Source organism: Linepithema humile, chromosome 3 (genome assembly GCF_040581485.1).
Source record: "Linepithema humile isolate Giens D197 chromosome 3, Lhum_UNIL_v1.0, whole genome shotgun sequence".
Classification (NCBI taxonomy): Eukaryota; Metazoa; Arthropoda; class Insecta; order Hymenoptera; family Formicidae; genus Linepithema; species Linepithema humile.
In genome coordinates, this window is record NC_090130.1 from 26506849 (window position 1) to 26532266 (window position 25418).

Sequence of the window (25418 nt, forward strand, 5' to 3'; positions counted from 1 at the left end):
AATAATTAGATTTTAAGTGAAATTAAGTTACGTATCGATTTTCCTTCAATTTCCCTTCGGGACAATAGCTATATATATATAAATACACAATATTATTTTTTTATAACTTGTAGCTTTAATATAAATTCTGTTTTTTATTATTACACTTTTATTAATTCGTACAAGAGGAAAGAATTCAGAATTAGAATTCATTCATGGCGCTCGGGGCATCAATCTTGTAATCTCAGTCGTGAAAACATAGCTGAAATCACGATCATAGAAGTCGGGATCCGTGCGACTGAAGGGTTTACCACATTAACCACAGTAGTAATGCATCACCTTCGGCCAGACAGCATCAAATAAATCGCCCATCGACTTAGCTAACGACGCCCCGAACGTATCTCCCGTTGGGGTAGGCTAGGTCCTCCTCCCTTTTTCTGACGATGTCAGAAGCGAGGGTGGCCTAATTCGTCATAACGCGTTCTTCCTATCCCGACAACCTCGGGAAGTCTTATCTATCCCCCACTGCCCCCGTCGGACTTTATCGGCTGTTAAATTGCCGTTCCGTTAACGGCCGCGCGCCGGAAGGAGCCCCGGCTACAGCGGGCGGAGGGGCCAAATGAATTTTACGACGCGATCAAACGCGTCCGACGCTAATTGCTTTTTTTTAACGATCCTCGCCGACGACCACCCGAACGAAAACGGCGGAATTCAGAATCCGCGACGCGCGCGAGTATCGATAGCGTGATTTCTCCGACCGGAAACGAGGACCGTTTTGATTGCGGGGTCCCGATCGGCCGGCATTATCGGCGGCCCCGTAATAGGCACATATTAAGAAGCGGGAGTGTGTTTAAAACGTTACCTTGTGCTCGAAGCGAACGATCTACCTGCTCCATCGGCAATCGTCGGCGCGCAGTAAAATTAACTAATGAATCTAGTAACGTCTAACGGAAAGAATATATGGCTCATTTCATTTTTAATATCGGTGCTCGTAATGTTTGGAGTTAGTGCAGCTGCTGGACGGTCCTTGATAAATTCCAAGTAGTGCCTTGCGAGTTTGCTATATCGAAATACATAAATCTGTTCGAACAGCTCGAATAAGAAAAAGAAGTATACACATACATATGTACGTATGCTTGTTCTAAATATACACGCGAGAAATTTTGGAAAAATAAAACAAAATAACTTGTAATTCTAGTCGTATAAATAAGTGCAACAAAAATATTCCTTTAGTTGCAAGAAAAAATGCAGCACAAGAGATGTCGAGAGAGAGATTTAAGCAGAATTTACCCTGTATTATAATTAAGGGGATATTTTGTCGCATTATACGTAATTTCGCGCTAACACTGTACACAATGACGACGTCCAGAACGAACGGCGTTTATTTTGTTTGCGACATTCTCGTAACTCCGTCATTAAAATCGAAATCGCCGCATTCCTAATGTCCGCGCGCACGTTTACGAACTCCGAGTGAGAAGTCTGGTCGCCGATGAAAGGGCGCTCGGCAAACCTTCGCATGATTCACACCAATTATCCCAACATTTACCCGAACTACCGCCGCATAGCCGCACGCGCAACTCGCAGATGTCGGTTGGCCACACGCGAAAATTCGCGCGAAAGTGGCCCGCAACGCCGTTTAATTGCTCGCCAGAACCAGCCTGCAACGGGAATGCTCGCGGCTACTTGCTCACGAATTAGTATCCGAGAAGTATATACGTTGCCCGCGATGTAGACGTACGCATTCCACGGTACAAAAGCATGTCACGACTGTGGCGAGAGTCGGTGAACGAGACTAGAGAATTCGAATTAGACTGAATTGGAGTATAATTTGTGGGGAAAGTGTCAAGCATAAGAATAATTGCTGTCTGCTCGTTACGTGAGTTAGTGGAATAAGTTCAAATGAATGGAGGACGATCGGTGAAGTTATTCGCAGTTAATTTAACGTCCGATTTTCGCGCCGTTACATCGATCGTTGAGAAATGGAAAAATTGCACCACGTTCAAAATAATTTATTCACGTTTATTTTGACATTTTCATAACACTTATATGTACTTACGAATTGGTACATTTATAGTTCTTATAGAAAATTTATAAAATTTTCAATTCTTTTGCAATCAGATTCTTTGATGATTGTGATAATTGTGTTTTTATAATTTATAATAAAACATAATTTTCGTGTAATTTCCATTAAAATTGAAAATGAAAAGCGTTGCTCAGTAAAATCTCCAATGATGTACTTCGAACTTGAGGGAACCGAAACTATCATGCCTTCCGCGCTTTCCTTGAAATTTCAGGGATGGTCGAAAAAGAGAGCAAGAACCACGAGGGTGGCTCTCGGTGGCGCTCTCTGGCGATGTTTCTGCCAATCGATACGAGGTTTCGAGGGTAGACGTATCTTCGAGATGGGGATTAGGGTGCGGCGACGTGCGGAGAAGTCGTCGTCGTCGGCGGCAACGGCGGCAACGGCGGCGGCGGCGGCGGCGGCGGCGGCGGCGGCGGGAATGTAAGAGCGAGGGGAAAGGTGGAAAGGAAGGAACGAGAGCGGCCGTGGAATCGCGAGGGTGAGCGCGGAGTCAGGCGGAGGTTGCAAAGAGGGTCGATTCAGCGCTGGACCAAGGTCCACTCTCACTTGCCGCCCAGGGAGGGAGAAGACGCCGGGACGGAGCGAGGGTTGATGTAGAAGGGTGCAACGCGGGGTGGCCGCGGCGGTGGCGGAGGGTGGCAAGACAGGGGGAGGTGAGTGAGAGCGAATCGAGAGCGAGAGTGAGTCGGGTTGCCGAGCCGAGCCAAAGGGGGTGGGACGCCAAAGGGTTCTCTCGCCCGGAGAAAGTGAACAGTGGTGACCAACTTGCTCTTCTCGAAATTCTTGCAACAGAATCAGTTTTGTTACCCAAACGAATTATTTCAACGATAGCGATAATAATAATAATACGACGATAATAATAATGATAATAGTACTTAGAATTAATTATTGTACAAAAGTATGTAAGAATTTTATACTTTATACGCTTGAAAGTGATCTAAAATTATTTGAAAGATTTAACAAAAATTTATTTTTATTTAACAAAATAATTTATATCAACCAAAGCAATATTTTTAACTAGTCATTTGTTACTACGCTTTCTTTATGATCAGATTTACGTGCACGGCTTTTTTATTTTTTTTTCCATCGGCTTGTCAGAGTAAATTGTGGAGACTGTTTTAATTTTCAAATGCGACTCGAAACGCGCGCGCGCGTGCAATTGCGCAAATTACATGCACGATGCAGTAACGGAGCGTCATTCGATGATGCACGCAAGTATGTTGTTCGTTTCGGACACGCAAATAACTCGGAAATGGCAATCAGTCTTTCCTTTCTTCACCGGTTGCCAATTTTCACGCTTTTTATCACGAGCGGAACAAACAAGTGTATCAATGACTAAACTCTTATTCAGACATTTATACATTTTTTAAGAATATATATGCAAGACTTGACGGTTGCAATTAATATTAATTTACTTTTAAATATTTCAAATATTTGATTTAAATAATAATACGTATTAGATAAAATAAATGAGTAATATAAAGTAAAATAATTCTTATCGCCGCTTTTTCTTGCAATAAATAATTTTTCTTCTTGAAACTTGAATGAATCTTTTCTGAATATAAAAATTTTATGGGAGAACTTAAACATTATCTTTTTGATATTTAGAAAAGAAGAACATTCAAAAAGTTACTCTTTAAGAATGAGATATTTTTTTTAAGTCTCGCGAACAGTGTAGCTCAACTGAAAGAAGTGTTTTACAAAGACATTTCAGAGTAAGAGTGATGGGCTCGAAGGAATTAACGATCTACAATTAAGCTTAATTGACGTGAAAGGGATTGAGTTTTGGCGGAGAAAGTTCAATGAGGATCCGGACTGACGCTTTTATCGGGCGTGAATAATATCTGAACACAGCTTCGCTGACTGTATATTGGGATCGAATAAGCTCTTGGTCGCAAAATGAAGGGGAGAAGATAGTGAGAAATTTTTTGGTTATTGGACGACCGCATCGCGGAGAGACACGGAATCCGAAAGGAGGGAATATCCGAGAAGGGATCAGGAAAAGACGAGCATGCAAATGGACCGACCGATCGAATTTTCTCGAAGCACGTTTTCTCGAGGCACGCGCGTGTGCGTAGCGCGAGCATGTGTGTTAGTAAACACGGGGTGCGAGAGACCGTCGCGTTCCTCTCTCGTTCGTCTCCACGCCTCTCTATCGCTCGCGTGCGCTCTCTCTCTCTCTCTCTCTTTTGTATTCGCTTACGGACACGTAGAGAAGCGTATTCGAGAAAGCGAGCGGCCATCCTTCCCGCGCGAAGCGAAACTAAGGGAAAATTGACCGACGTGCAGTGGTTCTCCGTGGTTCTCCGTGGTTCAGGAAGTTACGAAAAAGCGACCAACCTTGTTTCTGAAGATATAGGATATCATTTAAGGCTTGGAATTCTGACCATTCAAACGCTGCGTGAAATCGTTGCATATCTTGCAAATGTTTCACGCTTAAATTGTTTTTTAATTAATGTTGTGTTCATATTTTTAGAATAATCTTAATAATATTACAATTTTTATGAAAATATATCAATTCAAATACTTTGTCTCTGGAAAGATATATACAAATTTAAGAGATTAATTAATCTAATGTAGAGCGAAATCAAGGAGCGTGAAACATGTTATTTTAACAATGCGCAAACCATCACATTTATAATATTTTAAGAAATTCATTAATTTTACTCCAGTCATTTTTGCAATAATAAATTTGAATGTGAACATTTGTGTTAAAATATATTTAATAAAACGTCAGTAAACATATAGAGATATAGATTTTAACGTAACATAATTTTGACAATGCGCAAATTCGCATATGTATGTTTTAACAAGTGTTTCGCATCCAAATGGCTTTTAAATCATTACAATAATGCAAAAATAATACTTTTATGATATCTTAATAATTGATCAAAATTTTTAACAAAACATATGTGACAAGAGATTGAGAAAAAATTCAAATACTATTCTTCAGAAAAAAATAGAAAGATAATTAACAAATTAATCGTATACAGAACGTAATTTTAAATAGAAATTTTTGGTTGTGTATTAATGCAATAATTTTTTTCGCGTTGTTAGATATAAAATATATAGTTAAAATCTTTAAATACTATAAAACTGTATCTTTTTTTTTTATATACAAAATCAATATGCAGCTACGTCTTCTTCAGTCTCTCTCTCTCTCTCTCTCTTTTTTACAAAGTTGCTCTTCTATTTATCACTTTTCCAATCCAGCCACATCCATCACGCTTTCCTAAAACAATACCGGATTCATCCGTAAAACCCGTAAGAACGCATTCGTAGCGGTACGAAAAATTTTCTTTCCTCTGCGAAAGCCTCGGTTCGTCTCGGCGGATGCAAATCGCGAGGGTTCGCCGAGAGGGTTGGCCGGCCAAGAGGCCGCGGCGGGACGAAAGGAAGGAAGAAGGGAGAACCAGCCGCAGGGGTGGGTGGAGGGTGTAGGAACGGCTCGTAGGAAGGGTGGCTTGATATCGGCGAGAAGGTGAGCTTCGGAACGCAATGTCCGGCCTGGTCCAGCCGGCACGAGATGCGAGTATTGATCTAGGCTCCGACTTAACCCTCCCCCCTGGCGTCCCCCCCCTTCTTCCTCTTCGGCCAACCTCGACCAACCTCCTTCGTCTCCTCTGGTCTCGTCGCGAAGCCACCCCTGCCTGTTCCTGGAGGTCGCCGAGACCGAGGGAGGAAGAGGCAGTGAGAAAGTGCGGGAAGACAGGGGGTGGATGTGAGGGATGGCGGTGAGGTAGACACGAGCAGAGCCGCGGGGGGGAGGGGGGGGCGGCACGAAGGAGGGTGGAGGACCTCGAAGTCCGGCTTGCCCGAGCTGCCCCCTCGGCTACGCACGTTCACTCTCACCTCCTCCACCTCCGGCTGCCTCCTCTTACATTAGACACGCTGCAGTGGTGCTCATCCATCTCAGCTCAACTCCCGACAAGAACGAGCTGTTGCAAAGTAAACTGATACACGTACAATAATGTATCTCTGTCGGAAGTTTGGAATTCTCGTGTAATTTTTAATTCTACAAACGCTATATCGATCAATATCGAAGGGAATAAATTTCGAAATATTGTATCTTTATAAATTTGAAAACTTTTCTTCCACTGCTCTTCGCAACTCTTTTTATCTTCTTCGCGTAACAATTATTTGTCACGATATAAATCGCTTATGTGAAGAAATATTTAGCCTTCGCGATCTTAGCGATGCCTTCCGGCTCTGAAAAGTTATCCAAATCACCTGCCCCGAAATTATAAGAGTCTCTTGTATTGTCGAAGTATTAGATTTGTCGGTTCAGAATAGAATGCTCTTAGCATAACCTTGAACGTGACTCTACAACTCGGAAGCACGATTAGCGACAGCGTTTATGGTCCGTGCACAGTAGGAGGCTGCGACGATAACGTCGCAGCGAGTTACTCGAATCCCAATAAATCCAAGCCGCCCCTTCGCGGCCTAGGAAGCCTGCATGAGCTCGCTGCGAGATTAGTATTAATTTATAGCGCTGGAAGATAGGATAGAATGCGACGGGGCGGTCGCGGCGCTGGCCGAGAATGGAAAGGGTGGAAAGTGAAATTTCGTGGCCGCCGGAATAGAACCGGGCTGCCATTTCCATTTTCCGCGCTGATAATTGCAAGCTGAGGATTCAGCTTTTGCTCAAATGGCTAAAGTTTACATTGCGTGCCCAACCGTGTATCGCAGGTTTCATTGAAATGATAAAGTAATTAACGCGTAATTACGATGCACATTTACATGTCGTTATTAATCGCTGTTATCATCGAGAGCCAAGAGGTTTTCTCTCGAAAAGTGTTACCTGAAAATAATTAGTATTATGAAGATTAAGGGTTAATTAAATTTTAATTAAATTTTGTTCGATTAAAGGTTTTCTTTGAGCTGAATTTTACTTTGAAATGAAATGGATAACGCAAATGTGGTATTTTTTATTTCAATCTTAAAACTCGATTTCAAAACTGTTTGCTGTTACTCAACTTTAAAGAGAGAGCTTTTAGAGCTTATTTAAAATTCAGTAACGAAACTTTCCTCTGAAAAACTCGGAAAATTTGTCGAAGTGAAAAGATCGACTGACAATATCCGACGGAAGGAAAAAACCGTGACGTCTTTTATATCCTTCGCGATTTCGAACATAGATTAAAAGATTCTTCCTCCCTTGGGATTGAGACGTGTTATAGTCCTTACGGCGTTATCTTATTAAGGACATAACAGAGACGCCTGTTAGGGCTGGCACGCGGCGAGGGAGAAAAATGAAGCAGAGACGAGAACCTACCCCACGGACCATCGGTCATCGCCCAAAACCTCCCCCGTCGTTTTTTCCGAACTCGCCGCCCCGCGATATCACCCTGTAATGAATCTGTCACAGAGCTACGAGATTTCATTTCCTTCCTCCCTTTTCCTCGAGAGAGCGCAGCGAAATCATTTTCGCGACTCCAGACTTTGCAAGATAAATGACACCAATTTTTAGGCTGCTCACTCGAATCAATAACGTTATCACTATTGTTGCCCGTGTGCGATTAATTGCGGTTAGGTATATTTATGCTCCGTGAGAACTTCGCACATTGTAAATGCGCACTGAATATGGTGCAAGATAATATTTGTCTTCTTCAAATATATATTATTCGAAATTAATAAGAGAGAATATTAACCAAAATAATTATACGAAATAAGAATTAGAGCAGAAAATAATCGAAATGTAAAACGTAAAGTGCCGTGTGCAATATCGCGTTTGCATCGACATAATGACATAAGCACAGATTTTGGGATCGTTCATTGACGCATCTGTTATGCTTTTCGTTGTACAAATAAATCTCGCGGGCAAGAAGTAGATTTCACTTTATCTCGAGCGGCGATAAGAGCTCGTTCGCTATCGCATTAATCGAATTACGACGAGTGCTCGAGAACTTCCGGCCGTGGCATTGGCGGCATTCAGGAGTATCGGAAGTCCGACGTCGCCGTGGGAATTGAAACCTCTCCGGGGCGGGCGGCGAGGCGGAGGACCGTGGTCGAAGAAGCTTGCTTGCAAGGGACTCGACCCACGACGAAGGAACCCAACGGTGGCGACCCAGTCCCGAAGACTTTGACCCACATCATATCGCTCGTTTTTGCTTCTCTTCGCCTCCACCACCTTCCGAGTTCCTTCCCTCTCGAGACTATTATCTTAATCCCATACATCCTCTTTAAGAGACCCGCGCGCTCTCTTTCTCTCTCTCTCTCTCTCTCTCTCTCTCTTTCTCTCTCAAAGAGCGTCTTTTCATCTCGCACTGATCTTACGCTCATCCCGCGAGTGTGACGCTTTGATTTTTTTTCATCTCTTCGCGGATCTTTGATTGAAAAACGAGATAGATAATCAAGCAAGAAATATTCAAATATTCATTCATTTTTGCTTTAATTAAAACTATATATTTCTTGTTTAATTATAATAATTTCATATTTACTTTATTTAATTTAAATTTATTAAAAATATTGCGTACTTTCGTTAATTTCAATTAATCCGCTGGATAATTTTTAATTCTTAATTCTGCAAATACTTGTAAAAAAATTCCTTATATTGAATAAATATTTAAATTTATGTGGATAAATTTACCGGTGATTACTTGCACGGTAAACATAATAACGCTGATCTAACAAGCTCTTGAAACCCATATTGAATTTCAAGTGCCACATTACGCACTAAAATGGCATGCACCGTGAAATTTACATTCACACATCGTAGGCGATAAAAAGCAAGTTACCTCAACGAGCGATGTCGCTTTCAAGGTCGCAAAGTACGGGTCCGAGTGATAGCCGGGGACCACCAGTGGTCCGTCATATGGCGTGTACACTGACCGACATTCCTGCGGTCACCGAAATCCTTGAATGGAATATCCTGGATCAAAAATCAACAACCGTGTCGCACGCGTACAATGAAATAAGAAGAGGTCGCAGCAATTTGCGGCATTTGGCATTTCCGATGCTGCTAAAAGAACTTTTTTTTTATATTTGGGTTTTACAAAAATCCGAGCATACGTCTGGACAGTAAATAAACAAAATAATGTATTATTCGTGAAAATAGTTTTTCATAAAAATTGACTCCGAACCTTTTGGAGAATTCTTCATATCGGCAAGTGATATACATAAAACCACTTAACGAAATACACACATATAGAAAACACGACATCTTGCATCAACATACTTTCGCATTTTTCTCGCGAAGGGTTCCGCTATTAGACGCGCGCAAGTTTTATGACGAAATAATGTGAAACGCTTACATAAACCTGTAAAATCAGCCTATATGTAAATGGAAGCGTTTATAAAGAGCGACGTGCGCCGCGCCGGAATAATTTACGCGCACTCCCGCGGACTTACGAGACGCTTAAAGTGTCAGGCAATGCTCGGGACGCGAACATCCCTCCTTTACCTTTCCACCCCGGAATCTTAATTCCGGTAAAACGTCTCCGTATCGGCGATCGTAAAACCGGCGGCGTTTCCATCATAGAGACGGGCAGAGGACGGAAACAAGATGTGGTACATCGAAACTTCACATAACGTAGTCATACGATTGCTCCGCCAAAAGTCGAGGGTGCCGCGAATTTATTCCGCTCGCTGAACTTTCAGGTAATCAAACTTAATTGACTCTCACCGTCGAGCGGTATCCTTTCGCGTGGTCGATAAAGTTCGGCGGAAAAATGAGTGCTGAACTCTCTCCCGATTTTGTTACTTCGCCCTCTTATTAATTTCGGTGCAAGAGCTATTTACGTTTTTGAAATTTCAATTCACGCACCTGATTGAGTTTGCGCTAATAACAAGAAGATTTTAACGAGCTGTAAGCTCTTTAAAGAGAAGAAAACGTACATTATTCGAAAGAAATTGTAATTTGAAGCACAAACATTAAAAGAATTTTAGTTTTAAATCTTTGCACAAACATTTGTTTTTTGAAAAACGTTTTAACAAGAGATAATAGCTGTCATACTTTTGCTAAACAAATTTTTATTAACTGAAAATTATATTTCCAGTTATATTTGGATTTATCGAGTTCATTTTGTTTCGCTAATTCGCTAATGATCTTATGGCTTGATGAATCCGGTATGTTCTTGAGTAAAAAACAGCGCGATTACAAGTTTAAGGTGGTCGGCTAACTCGGCGTCGTCATCGTTGTCAATAGCGACGACGGCGGCGGCGGCGGCGGCGGCGGCGGCGGCGGCGGCGGCGATGCCGGCGAGCTCTACTCCTCGTAAAATTATCCGCAATAAAATCGTGATTTACACCCGTGTTCTTGGAAAGCGGGCCACTCAAAGTCTCTCATGCTGCGCTCTTCGTCCTCCTCGTCCTCCAACTTGTCTTGTAGTTCGCGGGGACGTGATCGAAGAGAGGGAGACGGCGAGAACGATGCCGCCGTCACCGCCTTTCGGCGCACTTTGACCTTTTTTGTGGATTATATTATCCTCGTGTGTTCAATGAAAGATATCGCGAAAACGAATGTACTGTGATGATATAATTCATTAATCTAGTCTATGAAAAAGTATTTTATACTTTGTAATATATTTTTTTGTTTTGAATTGTTTTCAGCTTGATTTAATGTTAATCAGAGAGTTGTGCAATTCTTTAACTTCCGATATTATTATAATTCTTAAGTTAATAAAATTGATTATAAATAATACATTTAAATAAAGTAACGAGTAAAACAATAAAAGGATCAAAACAAATTGCTTAAAAGAAATACTATATTTAAAGCTGTAATGACGATAAACCTTGATCTGTCAAAATCAAAATTTTTAATGTGACGTTATATCTAGTTTGGAAATATCGCGGAAAATTTCTATTAATTGCATCTTATAGCGGGATCTTTCTTTTAATTTGAATGCTGTGCGATTATTTTTGACTGAATTATCAAGCATTAAAAGAAAAATTGTCATTTTAATTTTGATCGCTTATTACTCGTGAAGAAATCATCGCACAGCGCTCTGCAAAACATTGTTGGAAAACTGAAAGTTAGCTCTTTCGAATACTGTTATTGTTTTTCTTTTAACCTCAATTTTTCTAACAAAAAATCGAAATGAGCTGAAAGAAATGTTCAAATACCATATGTGTCATTTCATTTATAAATTCCGTCATATATTCTTTATTATTTATAACAATTTAAAATTCGCTTCCTTAATCAGATTTACGGTTAATTTGTCAAAGCCCTTTCAGCCACCCTCTATCTCAAAGATTCTCGCCCGTAAAGTTAATTACACCGTGACGCCGTTATTAATATCGGAATCTGTGTCGACAATTTTGAAAAACGGCCGATAGACTTTAATAACATTTTATTAATACAACTTTTATCGGCGCTGCGCGTCGCGGGATCGTGTTAAAGTTACGGCTCCGAAACGCGGATAGTGAACGCAATGGGGTGGGGGCGTTTTATTCGCGCACGTGGGACACTTTTACAGAATTTGGAAAGCAAGGAAGATAGAAATTTCGGGGCAGGATATCCCGGCAGAAGCGTAACGGTCCCCTTTTCCCCTTCGCCCCTAGCGAGCTCGCAATAGCGGCGCGCGTAAACGCTCGAGGGTCGCGTATGACGTAAACGCAAAGTAGAACGCAGGACTGCCGTAAGTCGTAAAAAGAATCCTATAAAACGGCACCCCCGCTCGCGGCAATTTCGTATATTTACGTCAATCTTCCCCGTGTTATGAAGTAAAATACATCAACGCGTAATATGTGTACACCGTGCGATTGCCATAACTTTGCGGGAAAGCCAGTCTCCTATGAGTAATTATCTATTAGCTGACACATACATATACACACGTATACACGTATATAAATGGTTTGATATATGTATGGGATCAAAGGCTAAATACCTACGTGATGCGAATATGCGCGATAAATAACCATCGATTTAAAAAAGAGAATTATCGTTATTTTAAAAGCGAGACAATTAAAATAGTTGTGTGTGAATTTCTTCAATTCACAATCGGACTATTTTATTTAATTTATTATACCTTGAATGATTTTACATATACATCTATGCCTTATTGGTTTTTAATACAGCTTTACTGACGTAATAAATATATTTTTTAATTGACAACGTCAAATATCGAAAAAGTTCTTTTAATTTTCTAAGTTTCCATAATTGATTTTTTATAAATTTACTAATTAAACATTGTAGAAGAAATTAAATTCAATTAAAGTTAGTGACAAATTAATTTAAAGTTTAATATTGTATATTTATTCCGCTCGGCTATATTTATTTCTCTTTTACTCTTTCTCTGAAATTTATCTTCCTTTAAAATTGAGCAGCATAGAAATTTGGGAATTACATTCAAAATGGGATATAGCATGCATGATCGAGATAAAGTTCGCATATCTTGAAATTAAGACGATTGATATTGCGTATTAATGAAATATCTATTTATCTTCGCGAATTAGTTCAGCATACACAAGCAGATATTCTTTGCCTTTTATTGAATCACAGCATTGAAATATTTTTATTAAGAATTGACCCATTGATAACATATGCGATTGCATAATCGAGGTTTAATTGGACGCGAGCTGAAGACGTTAGAAGAAATATTAAAAAAGTTTCTTTGTGCTTGCAATTTACTTTTTGTAAATCAATTAATTAAAAGTTTTATAACAAATTAAAATCATATAAAGTTTGCATGAAATTTCATACTGCAAGTTTATTTTACCTAATTGCATTTCGTTTTTTTTTTGTCTTTTTTCTTCTTTAAAACACCAAGTTGGTTTATTTAAAATATAAAAGAACGATAAAAAATAATTTAATGTATGATTTAAAACAACAAGTGAGATACAAAATATTTATATTTTCGTGTATTAAGCACCGAATAATCTCATTTCTTTTAACGACGACCTTTTAAAGACTTTATCCTAATATGTACATGGCAGCATGTTTTTATATGAACGAAATATTCCATCTGCTAATCGATTTCGCTCCAAATTGGCGACGAGTGAGTCAACGTGATCGAGTATTTATCGGCCGACTTAATTACACAGGACGGTCGCGATAAAGAATCGCCAACGAAGAACGCGATAAATAAATTATGAGCACAACAGATAAATTATGAATCATGCTCGGTGACGTGGACCATCGTTAATGTATTATAATGTATTATAATAAGAAAAGGAAGTGTATTATGGGGGACGAATATTCAAGCTTTCCTTAACGGCCATGGTTTTATGTTGCTGCGAGCTTTGGCATACGCGGTGAGAGAAGCTGGAAAATTCAATACCGCGGAAGTTTATGTGTATCTACCAGCACTGCTCTCACACACGGCTTGAGAATATTAAAAACGAGAGCTTTTTATTAAGGCGCTTTTATGACCGGAAGCGCGCACCTTTTTGCCACTTATGTGCCACCGGCAGAAGGGTAAGCACTCGGTTTGAAATTCTAAACAGAAAAGAAGGAACAAGTGCAAAAGCATCACATATCGGTAAAAGAAAAAAAATGCAGAATTTATAAAAATTTGTTATATCAAAAAAGAAAAATCATGTTTTAACAACATATTGTTTTATGTGCAATAAGGTATTTATTTAGAAGATACATTCATCAAATTTTGCAAAAACCGCCAAAATATTTTTTTATCATAAATTTAATGAATATAAATATTTTTTAGTCAAATATTTTGTTCCTTGTATCGGAACTTTTTATTACCAGCAGTTAGTATTGCCGATAGTTAGTAAAATAAAAAAAGATACATTGCTGTAAAGTTTTTTTTTAAACTAATTTAATTATTCAACTGAATAAAATATATATATATATATAAAGTAATTTTATAAAAAATAATTATATCAAAATATTGTTATAAAACTTTTGTTTACCAACGGTAGTGAATATTTCTATGATATATTTATATTCCCAACAATCTTGATATCACTAAAATTATTGTAAGGATAAAAATACACTACGACCTCAAATTTCTCTTTATCTTGCGAAAAATATCAGCGACAGAAAAGAAAACGGTAGAAAACAAGTCGTCGATCATTGAAATATACCAAAAATTTATTTACATAAAAACATGAATATAATACCTATAATATTTCAACTGCTGCGCATTTCTTTATTCGCTCGGTACATGTCATACCTAAACAACTGGCGTCGAGTCATGAAATAATGGTATTGTCACAATTTTAAACACACCTGCACACAAGAGTGCATTCCGAAACAACCTGTAATGATTTAAAGTCTAAACTGTTTAAGCTCTACATCGAATCGACTTGATAGCGATGCAAACGCAGCGTCCGAGGTGTCTCGTCCCTCGCGATAACTAATCGAAGCGATCTCGAGCCAAAAAACGATAAAATTGTGAATCAAACGAAACGCGGTGGAGCCCCCATTCGCAAGATTAAATCCGAAGATTTAACGCTCGTCCCCCTCACTTTATTTCCCTCTCGCCTGTAAATAATGTAAAATGCGTTTATATCATTGCCCCACGGCCGCGCAACATTATCGACAACAATAGTACCATTCGTTACAATATTTACAGAACTATACGTACAACTTAGAGTATGTAATCGAAAAAGGTACGATCAGGGTCGACTCAATTGTTCGTATTCATACTTAGATAAATGTTCTTAAAAGAAAAAATATATATATATATATATATATTATATAATGTATTCGTTTAAATATTTTTCTCATTTTCTAAACTTGCTTATAAAAGTTATTCTAAATTAATGAGAATATATTTCACAATAAACTATTTTGTTCCGCTTGTTTTTAACTTCACGACAACGGCTCGGTTTTCTAAGTCGACCCCAAACTCAATAATTAAGATATTATCTCATTCTTGTTAGTATCATTCTTGTTAATCATTGCTGTAATTTCTCGACTTCATTCGTTACAAATTTATAATATCGGCTTATTCTCTTAGCCAAGTGCACTAATCTCGAAGCTCTAATCGAACATAAAGTTTAATATTTACTCGAAATGAACGATCGATTTCGTTTCGAAAATTAAGCGACGGGCAGCACGCGTACATCGAATACTAAGCTACCTTACTGAGAATGCGTCGAGTGTTTAGCTCGACAAAAGTTCCTTAAGAAGTACAGAGTACAAAAGAAGTTTTTCTCTCAGCACGCCAGCATTCCCATGAGTCCTGTACCAGTTCTCGTTTACTTGGAAATCAAATCACTGACGTGTAATATGCTGCAGGAACTTGATTGAACGCGAAAAACAAATTTCAATTTTATTTAAACACATGAAAATGGAAAATAGAATTAGAAAAATACAAAGATCTTGATCAAGAAATATTTCTTCTAATTCTACAAATTGTACGATAACAATAAAACTAGATAAGAGGAATCAAAATTATACATTAGAATAATTAAAAAATAAAGTTTTACTTTACGCTGATCGAAATCTTTTCAATAAATTACTTTGAAAAGAAAGATTTCTCGTATTCCAAGCACAGGAGCACTGATACTGTTGTTAATGATGGAGAAAAATATTTAGAAATTCGTATGAAAAGTCAGCCAGTAATCAGGCTTAGTCTCTGTAAAGTCGATATATTAGTCTCAAAAATGCATTTATATTATTGGTTCAGTTTGATTAAACCGCGCGTAAGGCGGAAATATAATTAAATCGACATCGACGGTTCCACTTTAAGTTAGTTTTTAGCTATTATTATTAAGTAATTCGATTGTGTTATAGTACGCAGATTCGTGCTCGCTTTTGGCGCACGCTCGAGAGAACACGTCGGTGCGATCGTGCGAATCTCCTTGAAAATCGGGAAAATTTTCGCGCACAGGCACGGCGTGAAAATGGTAAAATTCTTTATAAAACTGGAAAATCTCTACGCACAGACACACGCGGCACATTTTTTTTTTTTTTTTTAATTGCAAAAATTCTCGCGCGCAGGCACGGCGTGATTTCTTTTCAGTAAAATTGAAGTCGTTAGTGAGAATCAAAAGCGATCTGTCGGTCAAAATTTTCAACAAGTCGTAGATCGACGAGTCATTTTTACTTCGCGAAGAATGGCAGCTTTCAAAAAAATAGAAAATTTTCGAAAGATTATCGTGCACATAAGATTCGTAGAAAATTGAAGATCTATCAAAGAATTAGAAACGGCTTGTCAGCTCGAGAGCCGACTGGTCGACAAACTACTCGACGGCAGTTTCTTATCCCATATATTTGCGTACAACTATGGCAAAATATTTCTGTATCAAAATTGGATCTTACAAAATACTTTCTACGGATGATGTATCGCACAAACGGGCTAACTCGAGCGGTCGCCGATGTTTTACATATAAAAATCCGACGATGCAGACGATGCTCCGTAAGTCCCAAAGAGTCGTTAAACTTTCACATGTAAAGTCATGTAAACGCGCATACAAATCGAGATATAAAACTACAGCTCAGCTACGTGACCTCGAGAAGGCTCGGCTTAGTCGTTGCTGAAGATTCCATTCGGTAATCACAAACGGGAAGCTATGCGTCGCTCTTTGTCGTTGGCCAGCGCGATGATCATCGCATATTTCGCTTCTCTCCAGTCGGCGACGTGTAAACAACTGCACGCACCTGAACCGCGTCTCTTCGTCTAATTCTAGAAATCGGATACTTGAAATAAAAGAAATAGTGTCAATCTGCCAAGACAAAACGGGTCAAGCAAATACGAATGATTAACACGTTCACGCGGCGATACGTAGCGTTCTTCTTGACAGTTTTATTTCGAGTATCCATATTTGTTATCTACCTTGCCTTTAATCAATTCATCGAAGACTCGCAAAAATTCCTTTCATTCGTCTGACTCCCCCAGACTGATGTCGTCAGTTCGGCTTCGCTATCGAACGAAAAAGAAACGTAAATGGCATAAACGAGATCTCGCGTCCTCGTGACGACGCGTTACGCGCAGTTCGCTCGGTTGTCGAGCGAGAAGTCATCGTCGTGATCATTCAATCGGTTATAATCGATGAACGCACGAACGAATCTTCTATATTATCCCATTATCGTATTCCACATAATGAGGCGTGTTCGTATTGTATGATACAACTACACATATAGCATATCGATATACCGATATAAACGCGCGCGCGTATATCCTCAGTTTATATACATATATACCTATGCACAAGGATGTGATTGCAAAAGACGCTATAATTCGCGCGAGTGTCAAGTTTACTTCGAGCTCCCTTGTCGTTCAAGTACTTTCGCTGCGAAAAGTCAGAATTTATTTCCAATTCGAGCTCGAAAATCAATTTCACTTTGCTTTTCTTCTCGGCGTTTCTTTGAACGCACCACATTTTGCACGTAGTCTTTAGGAATAAAATCCGAATCGTTTTATCAATCTTTTATTTCACCAAACAGTAACCAAACTTGAGATGATATATATATATATATATTATATATATATATATATATATATTATATATCGGCATCTTATGTAAAAATAATTTATCCAATTTTGACATTGTTTCAAGAATATTCTGTTCTTCAAAAAGGAAATAATTCAAAAGTATCGCCATAATATTTTACAACATGTATTCTAACAATTTTCTTGAAAAAAGTGCATATTGCAAAATATTATTTGTGCGATATTTTTGAATTAAATTACTTTTTCAAGAACAGAATATTCTTGAAGCAACACAAGTCAAAGTTGAATAAATTTTTTTACATTAAATGCAACACTCAAATCTATTCGGAGAGTAATTTTGGACCGAAAATCGAACGATTCAAATTTGAAAACACATCATTCGCGTGTATATAGATTACCATTTTTTTTTCAATTTTATATTATTTATCACATCCAAGTATACATACTTGAGAAAATCGCAGACAGGGCAGTTAGCGCGGTTATGAAATATTACGTACAAATAGAACTTTCGCTTCTGAGTAAAATTTGTAAATTCGTTTGTTATACTCCGAAAATTGGCATTGTGCGTGTATCGCATTGCTTCTTTCGTTTCCTTGTTCCTCGTATAATCCCTTAAATCACGAGAGTATGATGCTTAAAATTTATATCACATCCTTCGTATATGCGGCAGTGTACCTTATGTGTTGATCAACCAAAACGCCATCGAATCTCTGTCGCGGATTCGATTCAATTCAATTCGTTGTTTGGCTTCCGGTTGTGCTGTATAGGTTAAGAAGAACTTCCGGTAGGGACGGTTCATCAATATTCATTCTCTTTTCCTCGTAATTTGTTTCCAACTTCTTGTAATCTCATGGCTGATAATTTGAATATTCTTTGATTGACGTCCGTAACTCGCCAATTAATTTTTTTCCGATGGAAATAAGAAAAGCCATTCAAAATAAACTGATGTATCTCTTCAGAATTTTTGTACGCCTATCCGAATGTTTTAACGTTTATCTGAACGACTTCTCATTTTTGACTTACAAGGTCGTATCAATCAGCGCAGAGCCCAGCAACGAAGTATGAAACGAAACTGTACAATCTTACTTTTACACCAGAAAAGTGTGTCTCATTTTGCCGCTGATAATTCTCCGAATAGAGCGATGGACGTATCCGGAGTAGCAACCAAGTATCTATCATCTATCTCTCAGTCCTTCCACCAACCGCAGAGACAGCAGTACCATCGCCTCTCGGGATGAGGCTGGATTATCTGCTATTGTCAGTGCATCGCCCGGGTAGTGGTGAGATGCGTGGTTTCGGCCCGCTTGGGCGGCGGTGGCGGCGGTCGCCTCTTGCCGGCGATCGCGTTCACGATGTTCATGCTGCGATTTTCGTCGGCAAATCTCACCGTCGGCTGTCGCGCCGGGCTCGACGCGTACTCGACCGGTGCGTGCGGATCTGTCGCGTACACGTTCTCGTAGAGGTTGTCCGCGCCGTAGTGCTCCTGCACCCAGTTCGACACGTTCGTCTCCCTGTAATCGGCTATGGCCGGCGGCGGGTCTCGGAAGCCGAGCACTTCGTGCGGCGTTGTCGTCGAGTCTAGCTTGCACTTCTGCGCGACCTGCCATTTTTTCCTCATCACCCTCTGGAGATCCTTTAGGAAATCGCCTGGCGGCGCCTGATCGGACGCCGCCAACTTCTTCGGTGACGTCAGCCTGGTGCTGTCGGATCTCCTGGGCGGCGTCGGCTTCCGTTGCGGCAAGGCGGGACTGCCGGGTTCCTGCTGCGGCGGCAGATTGAACGAGATCTTCTTGCCGGTTCCAGTCTTCGATTTGGGCGAAGTCGGCGGTTCCTGAATAGTCACCCGACGTTGCGGCTGCGGACTGGAGGCGGCCTTCAGCTCGGCTAAATAAGGTGGTGCCGCGTAATGACCGCTTCCTTGTTTCATGGCGCTGCGTCGGACAGTGTCCATGTTGGGATTCGGCCTGATTGGCTGAATCGTGTGATGAGCCGCGTACAGCGGTTCGATCTTGGAATTCTGTCTACAAGGCAGACTCTGAGTGTTGATCTGCTGTTGCTGTTGCTGTTGTTGTTGTTGTTGTTGTTGTTGTTGCTGCTGCTGCTGCTGCTGCTGCTGCTGCTGCGAGCCGTAAGCCGGTGGCGGCACGAAGGGTGGCGGCGATGTGAAATTAGGCGAGCTCGGAGTGTAAGTCGGCGTGCTCGCCGTCGATCCTGAATAGGAACCATGCGGGGAGTTGTTATTCGCGCTATTCGGAGACGCGTTCGGATTGTAATTTTGACTGTTCTGGACCGAGTTGCTGTTTAGCGCGATACTGTTCGCATTCGTGTACATTTGACCGGACTGTATTCTGGGAGTGTGCGTGGGCGTGTTCTCGGGGGTTACAGAGTTCGTGGGGGTGGACTGCTTGGGTCGGGCGCGACGTATCGTTCCGGTCTCGCCAACCAGCGGGCTGGGCGGCGGCGGCAGAGACGCGAGGCTCAACAAGGAGCCCGTAAGCTCGGGCGTGTTGCAGACCGGTAGCTCGCCAGGCGCTGGCGGCGGCGGAAGCGAGTCCAGCGAGAGATTCGACCGGAACATTTCAGGGGGCGGCGGTGGAAGCGGTTCGCCGTCAGACTCGATCTCTTCGGCGACTCTCGACGGCGACGGTGGCGGTGGAAGTGAAGTGATCGAATCCATCTGCGGGATGTTTACACGCACAATTTATTAGATTTATTCAAACAAATAATCCTACCTTGAATCTTTTCATGTCGTTAAATTTGTTTTATCAATATAAATTATGTGTAAGAGAGATGTATGTACCATGCATGGTTGTATCGGGCTCGTCGGCGTCTTCGATTCTTGACTTTCCGACCTGTTGTATCCCATCGGACTCGCTCGTTCTTTCACCGGCGTGCCGGGCGGAACCGGGCTGACGGGCGTCGCGTTTCCGGATCTGTGGTATCTCTTCAGAGTCCCGGATCCGTCCGAATCGGTGCCGCTACGCCGGCGACTGTGTCTTCGGGTCAGTGTGCCGGATCCCGAACTCGTCGGACTCGGACAGGAGTCGGGCTCATCTCGGACGGTTTCGCCGACCTCCTTCAACTGCCTCGTAATCGACGTAAGAGGCAACTTCGGATTCATAGATGGTTTCCGTTTGATCGTGCCGGTGGGAAATTCACCGCATTCGAAGGCGACCTATCCATAATAATTAATATATTAATAAGAAATAAATAATGCATGTAATCATTCAGATGCAGTGGCAGCGTGTAATCACAAAAATGATTATTTCTATAAATTCCTATAAAAATTACATCCATTTAGCGACTTCTAAGCGTTACCTCGCAACTGCTTGGCGCTCCGTCGGACAAGCATCCGCTGGAACTGGAGCTGCTCGCTCTGCTCAGTCTGCCGTCGTTGTTGTAGCTCTGCCGCTGTTCCGGATTGTAGCTCTGCCTTTGACCGTCGTATTGCCTCGTTGTGGCGACCACCGTTTCGTGTCTCACGTTCTCCGCGAACTGCCTCGCATTTTCATTCGTCGTGTTATACTGAGTTTGATTCGGCGGCGCGGCGATAGAGCTGACCGAGCACGATCTGGCGTACGCTAGTAAATCCAGATCCTCCTGCGCCAGCTCGTCCACGAGCGCTCGATAATTCTCCATCAGCTGTCTGCCGTATTTGGCTACGCGAATCCCGACCATCCATCGTTCCAAGGACGCGTTGTCCTCCGCGCACAGGAACTTGATGTACTTGGTACACTTGGGCTGCTGCAGCTGCGGGTGTTTCACGGCGAAGCAGAAATCGGTGGGTGCCTTGTACTTTTTTCGCCAGCCGACGCCGTAGTAAACCTGATTTAATAGCGATCGTAGCAATATATTTCATGAATGCCCGGCAAAAGTGCCTCGTAAATCTTGAATAAAGGATTTTATAGGAAACGATTGAGGAAAAAAAATTTAATCAAGCAGCTCGAAAATATAATTAGAGAAACAAATATAATAATACTTAATAAAGTCGTAAAGATGAAATTACAATTACTAGAATTCTTTTTTTATAAAGTATCGTAAAATAAAAATAGAGGAACAGAATAAGAAAACATATGTAGAATCGGTATTGTTCTAGAATGCATTGCTAACCTGATTAACATCAAAGGTTGCCAGACAGACAAGATCTCGCGCGGTGCGTGCCTTTTCCTTCGGCCAGTAATAGAGACCAGAAGCTCGTAAAATGAAGTGATACCTCTTCCAGCCCTTCTTACTGTCTGACTTCAAGTATAGAGGACCCTCGACCTGGAAGCGGAATGGCAATCGATGTAGAAAAGGCACGTGATATATGCCAGCAAAGTCGTTACCGGGAGACGTCACTCTCGAGCTCGACTGGTGAGACGCGACAAGATCGTAAACATGTCGTTTCGCCTCTTACCTCGGGCACGCCGACGTTGCTACTCGAGAAGAACTCCTCCAGTAGGATATTTCTCGCGTGATCGTCGTATTCACCGCTGCCGCGATCGAAGGGACCGAGGAGGAATCGCTCGGGCGTGAGGAATAGCTGAGTCTTGTCCGGTCTCTCGACGAAGAGCAGCTTGTTCTTCGAATCCCTGGTCCACAGTAAAAGATTCTCCACCAACAGCTCGTGATCTTCGAAAACTCTCTCTGCGAATTTGTAGATAAGAATACGTTTTGTGAAAAATAATATTTACCATCGGCAGTAGCATTAACGTGAGAAATACAGGTTTAGTTTCAAAGTCGTGTGACTCAAAATAAACAAAACGCGTTTTGTATAATATAATAATATTTGATAAATAATCGATACATAAAAATTTTTTAAATTTCAAAATACAATTTACAAAATTAAAAAAAAAAACTTTTAAGAAAAAATCAAAACAGAGAGCATATCGAGTGTTAGCAAGTATCAGTTCGAAACGGAGATGTCAGCGTTAGAAATTAATGTTGCGAGTGTAAAAATTGTCGACTGTAAAACAATTATTGCGCCAGCGGCTGAGAGAATTGGCGGTCGGCAAATAAAAGATAATACTCACCTATGAAGAGATCGGGCAAGTGCTCGACCACGGCCCACTTCGGATCCATTGGCACGTGGTTTTTGTCCGCGAGCAACCTACACACGTGCGCGACGCTCATATTCTCGTCGACCATGAGGCTCTTACCGCTGCCGTCCAACGTGAATGCTTTGATGAAGAGCTTCTGCACGCTCGCCTCGCGCATCTTCTCCAGCGCCAGGCGGATCTTCTCCGCCTTCGCTGTGTTCGCTGCATCTGCAAAGATAAGATAAATATACGATGCATCACGTCACAGGTATAATTACGGCGTGAAGTTACATTTTATTCTCTAAAAGCAAATTCATTCATGCCGTGCGGGTGTTTTGAATAAACGGAATGTCATAGCAATAAAATAAAAATTCTTATTAGCAATATTAACGGGAATATGAAAAGCATTAGATCGTTAAGTCAATGATTAAATTTGTCGATAACTTAGAATTGCCGATTGTGTTATAAAATGATAAAATAAGGACTCTTACCGGCAAGTTGGTGCGATTGTTGTTGCGGGACTGTGTGCATGGCGGTCTGAGGTGGTTTGTGTCCTGAACCGCTACTACTTGCCGAACTTTCGCTGGACAACATGGACACCGTGTCTGAGAATGCGCTATCATTGTCAGGACTATCAGTGCGTATACCTGCAACAAGAACAAAATAAAATATATAATATAAAGGATGATGTATTTTATGTAATAAATTATTTAATTATGCTACTACGAATGCAATATGCAGAAATGCGGAAAATTTCTTATATTTTAATACGCACCTCCTTCATTTTTGATGTCGGTGTTATCTCCTGCATTGATCCTTGCGCTGGTAGGTCGTCCTGGCCTTTGTGAATCCGGCGCAGGAGTAGCGGCGACGATGTCGCCGTCGCAACGTCGCTCCAGAGCGCACAATTCACCAAGGATCGCGTCCAAGTCAACATCCTGGGAATCTGCAAAAAAAAAAAAAAAAAAAATTATCCAGATATATCCACATTGCATTTTACAATTTAAAAATATTAATACATTGCTTGAAAGATTATAACACATTTTTTAGTATTATATTTGTACATTAATATTGCACAAAAAATATTAAATCTACATAAAATATTAATAATTTTGTGATTAAAAAATCAATATACTTTTCTAAAAATCGTAAAATGTTTTTTAAAATTGAAGATAATTTTTTAGAAATATAATTTTTCGAATTTTTAATACTTCAATAAAAATAAAAGACTAATACATTCTTCGAAAGATCGCAAGATGTCAAATTTTTGTTTGTGTATCTGTTCAAAGCAACAGATTTGTGATGTTTGAGTGTACACTGATTACATAGGATACATCGTATATCTGTTTACGATTGATTAAAGGCTTCGCCACAATTTCCCAGCAGCGGTGAGCGCAAATTCGAATGCATCCCCGGCGTTTGTCTTTATGTACGCTCGCATCGTGTAACGTTAGAATTATCATGGATTACTATCAGCTCACGATAGCACGCACACGTGGAGCGTTGGTTGCGATAATAAGCGAAATTAACAGCTGGCAACTCGATCGAGTATCACGCACACGAGTATCCTCAGCGTCTCGCACTTGTACTGCTAGGAAAAACGGCAGGTATGATAATGACGCGCGCGCGCGCGCGCGAGTTTGTTGCTGTACTTTTTTCTCTTTTACATAATGCTGCAAATCTCTTTCGTTGTACCATTTAAAAATACAAATCTGTAGAAAAAACGATCTCTTTTAAAGATCTTCTTTTAATTTTGAAAGCTTTGATGTCATAGAAAGTAGGAATAACTAGTATAAATTATAATAATCGCTATGCGCTATCACTAAAAAAAATTGTAAACACTCAATAAAGATAAGGCGCAATTACAAATTACCAATTTAATATTGAAAAATAAAATAAAATTTCCTCGTAAAAGACAAAGCAGATTAGCTCCGTCTAATACGGAATGTATTTACTTTGTAAAATGTTTCGTAATCGCACGTGGATATGAATAGCAATATGAATTTGTACAATTCATGGTAGGCGTGACATTTCGCCGACTTCGCATAGAGCGAGCGAGGACACGCATGTGTGGGCATTGTCGGCAATGCTACTTATTCGTTTCACTAATACCGTAAGTGTGTTGGATCGCTACGAAAAAAGCGCAACGCGACTAATTAATAATGCGCGAATTAGTGTCAAGACTACTTTCATGAACGACGTGAAATCGAGGGCCGCACGTTGTCAATGGCCATAATAAAGCTGTCAATTCCTCAAACGCGTCCAAGGCACACCAAGATATATAAAGCGTGCTAGATTTTTCGCCTAATTTTACAACGATTTTTTTATTAATCATTCAATTTCTGATATTTGTCAATCATGTCCTAATTAATATAACAATCTTATTTAATGTGATATTAATAAGATTTATGAAATGTTTCTTAGTGAAGTAAAATATAAATCGTACCTAATTTCTCGCGCATGCAATTCAACTCTCTAGACTTAATTTTTGAGTTTTGCGTTTGGCACAATGATACCAAACAATGGCGAATCAAAGGTTCTTATTTTTTGCCTGCTGCATCTTAATGGCAATACATTGTGCGTGCGATCTGGCATGCAATTTTCTGCAACTTTCGAGAACTCCTCGGTCGACGACGTCGCAGCGAATGACGTGCAGTCCATGGAATGCGAACGATATCGCCGCGCGAATCGTCATGAGCGGTGCGACGTTACCGCGAAACCGCCGACGTCAACGTTGCAAATGTGAAAGAGAAGCCGAAGAATCTCGCGAACGTTTATCATGCAGATTCGTGCGCTCGTCATCCGTTTCGAATTTCTCACGTTGCTAATGTTCACATTATTTGCGATGAAGTTGCCGCGGGAGCTTAGAATTAATTACGGAACATAATTTCCACTAATCGCGTTATGAGTGTGATTCCCGGTTAGCGTCATGTATAAAAAAAGAACTTTTCATAACTTAGAATTTAAATTACAAGTGTTAAAAATGAAATTCAATTGCGATCTAAATTATGATGAAAACACGAAAGAATAACGCGCGCGTAT

General features: G+C 40.5%; 1 protein-coding gene and 1 long non-coding RNA gene across 7 annotated transcripts in view; one reads left to right on the top strand and one right to left on the bottom strand.

Moving 5' to 3' along the window:
- The window catches only part of LOC105673456 (uncharacterized), a 70526-nt gene that overhangs the window by 39626 nt on the left and 5482 nt on the right, over nucleotides 1-25418 (top strand). The gene's annotated exons all lie outside the window — the stretch shown is intronic.
- The window catches only part of LOC105673454 (amyloid beta A4 precursor protein-binding family B member 1-interacting protein-like), a 117774-nt gene continuing 106383 nt past the window's right edge, over nucleotides 14028-25418 (bottom strand). For all 5 annotated transcript variants that reach the window (XM_012369101.2, XM_067352185.1, XM_012369100.2 and 2 more), the window contains 8 exons: nucleotides 23152-23322; nucleotides 22868-23023; nucleotides 22371-22604; nucleotides 21755-21984; nucleotides 21469-21621; nucleotides 20677-21183; nucleotides 20159-20533; nucleotides 14028-20035 (listed from right to left, as the gene is read on the bottom strand). In XM_012369101.2, coding sequence (XP_012224524.2) covers nucleotides 18617-20035; nucleotides 20159-20533; nucleotides 20677-21183; nucleotides 21469-21621; nucleotides 21755-21984; nucleotides 22371-22604; nucleotides 22868-23023; nucleotides 23152-23322 — 3245 coding nt within the window. In that variant the 3' untranslated portion in view covers nucleotides 14028-18616. The remainder of the gene's footprint in view (nucleotides 20036-20158; nucleotides 20534-20676; nucleotides 21184-21468; nucleotides 21622-21754; nucleotides 21985-22370; nucleotides 22605-22867; nucleotides 23024-23151; nucleotides 23323-25418) is intronic.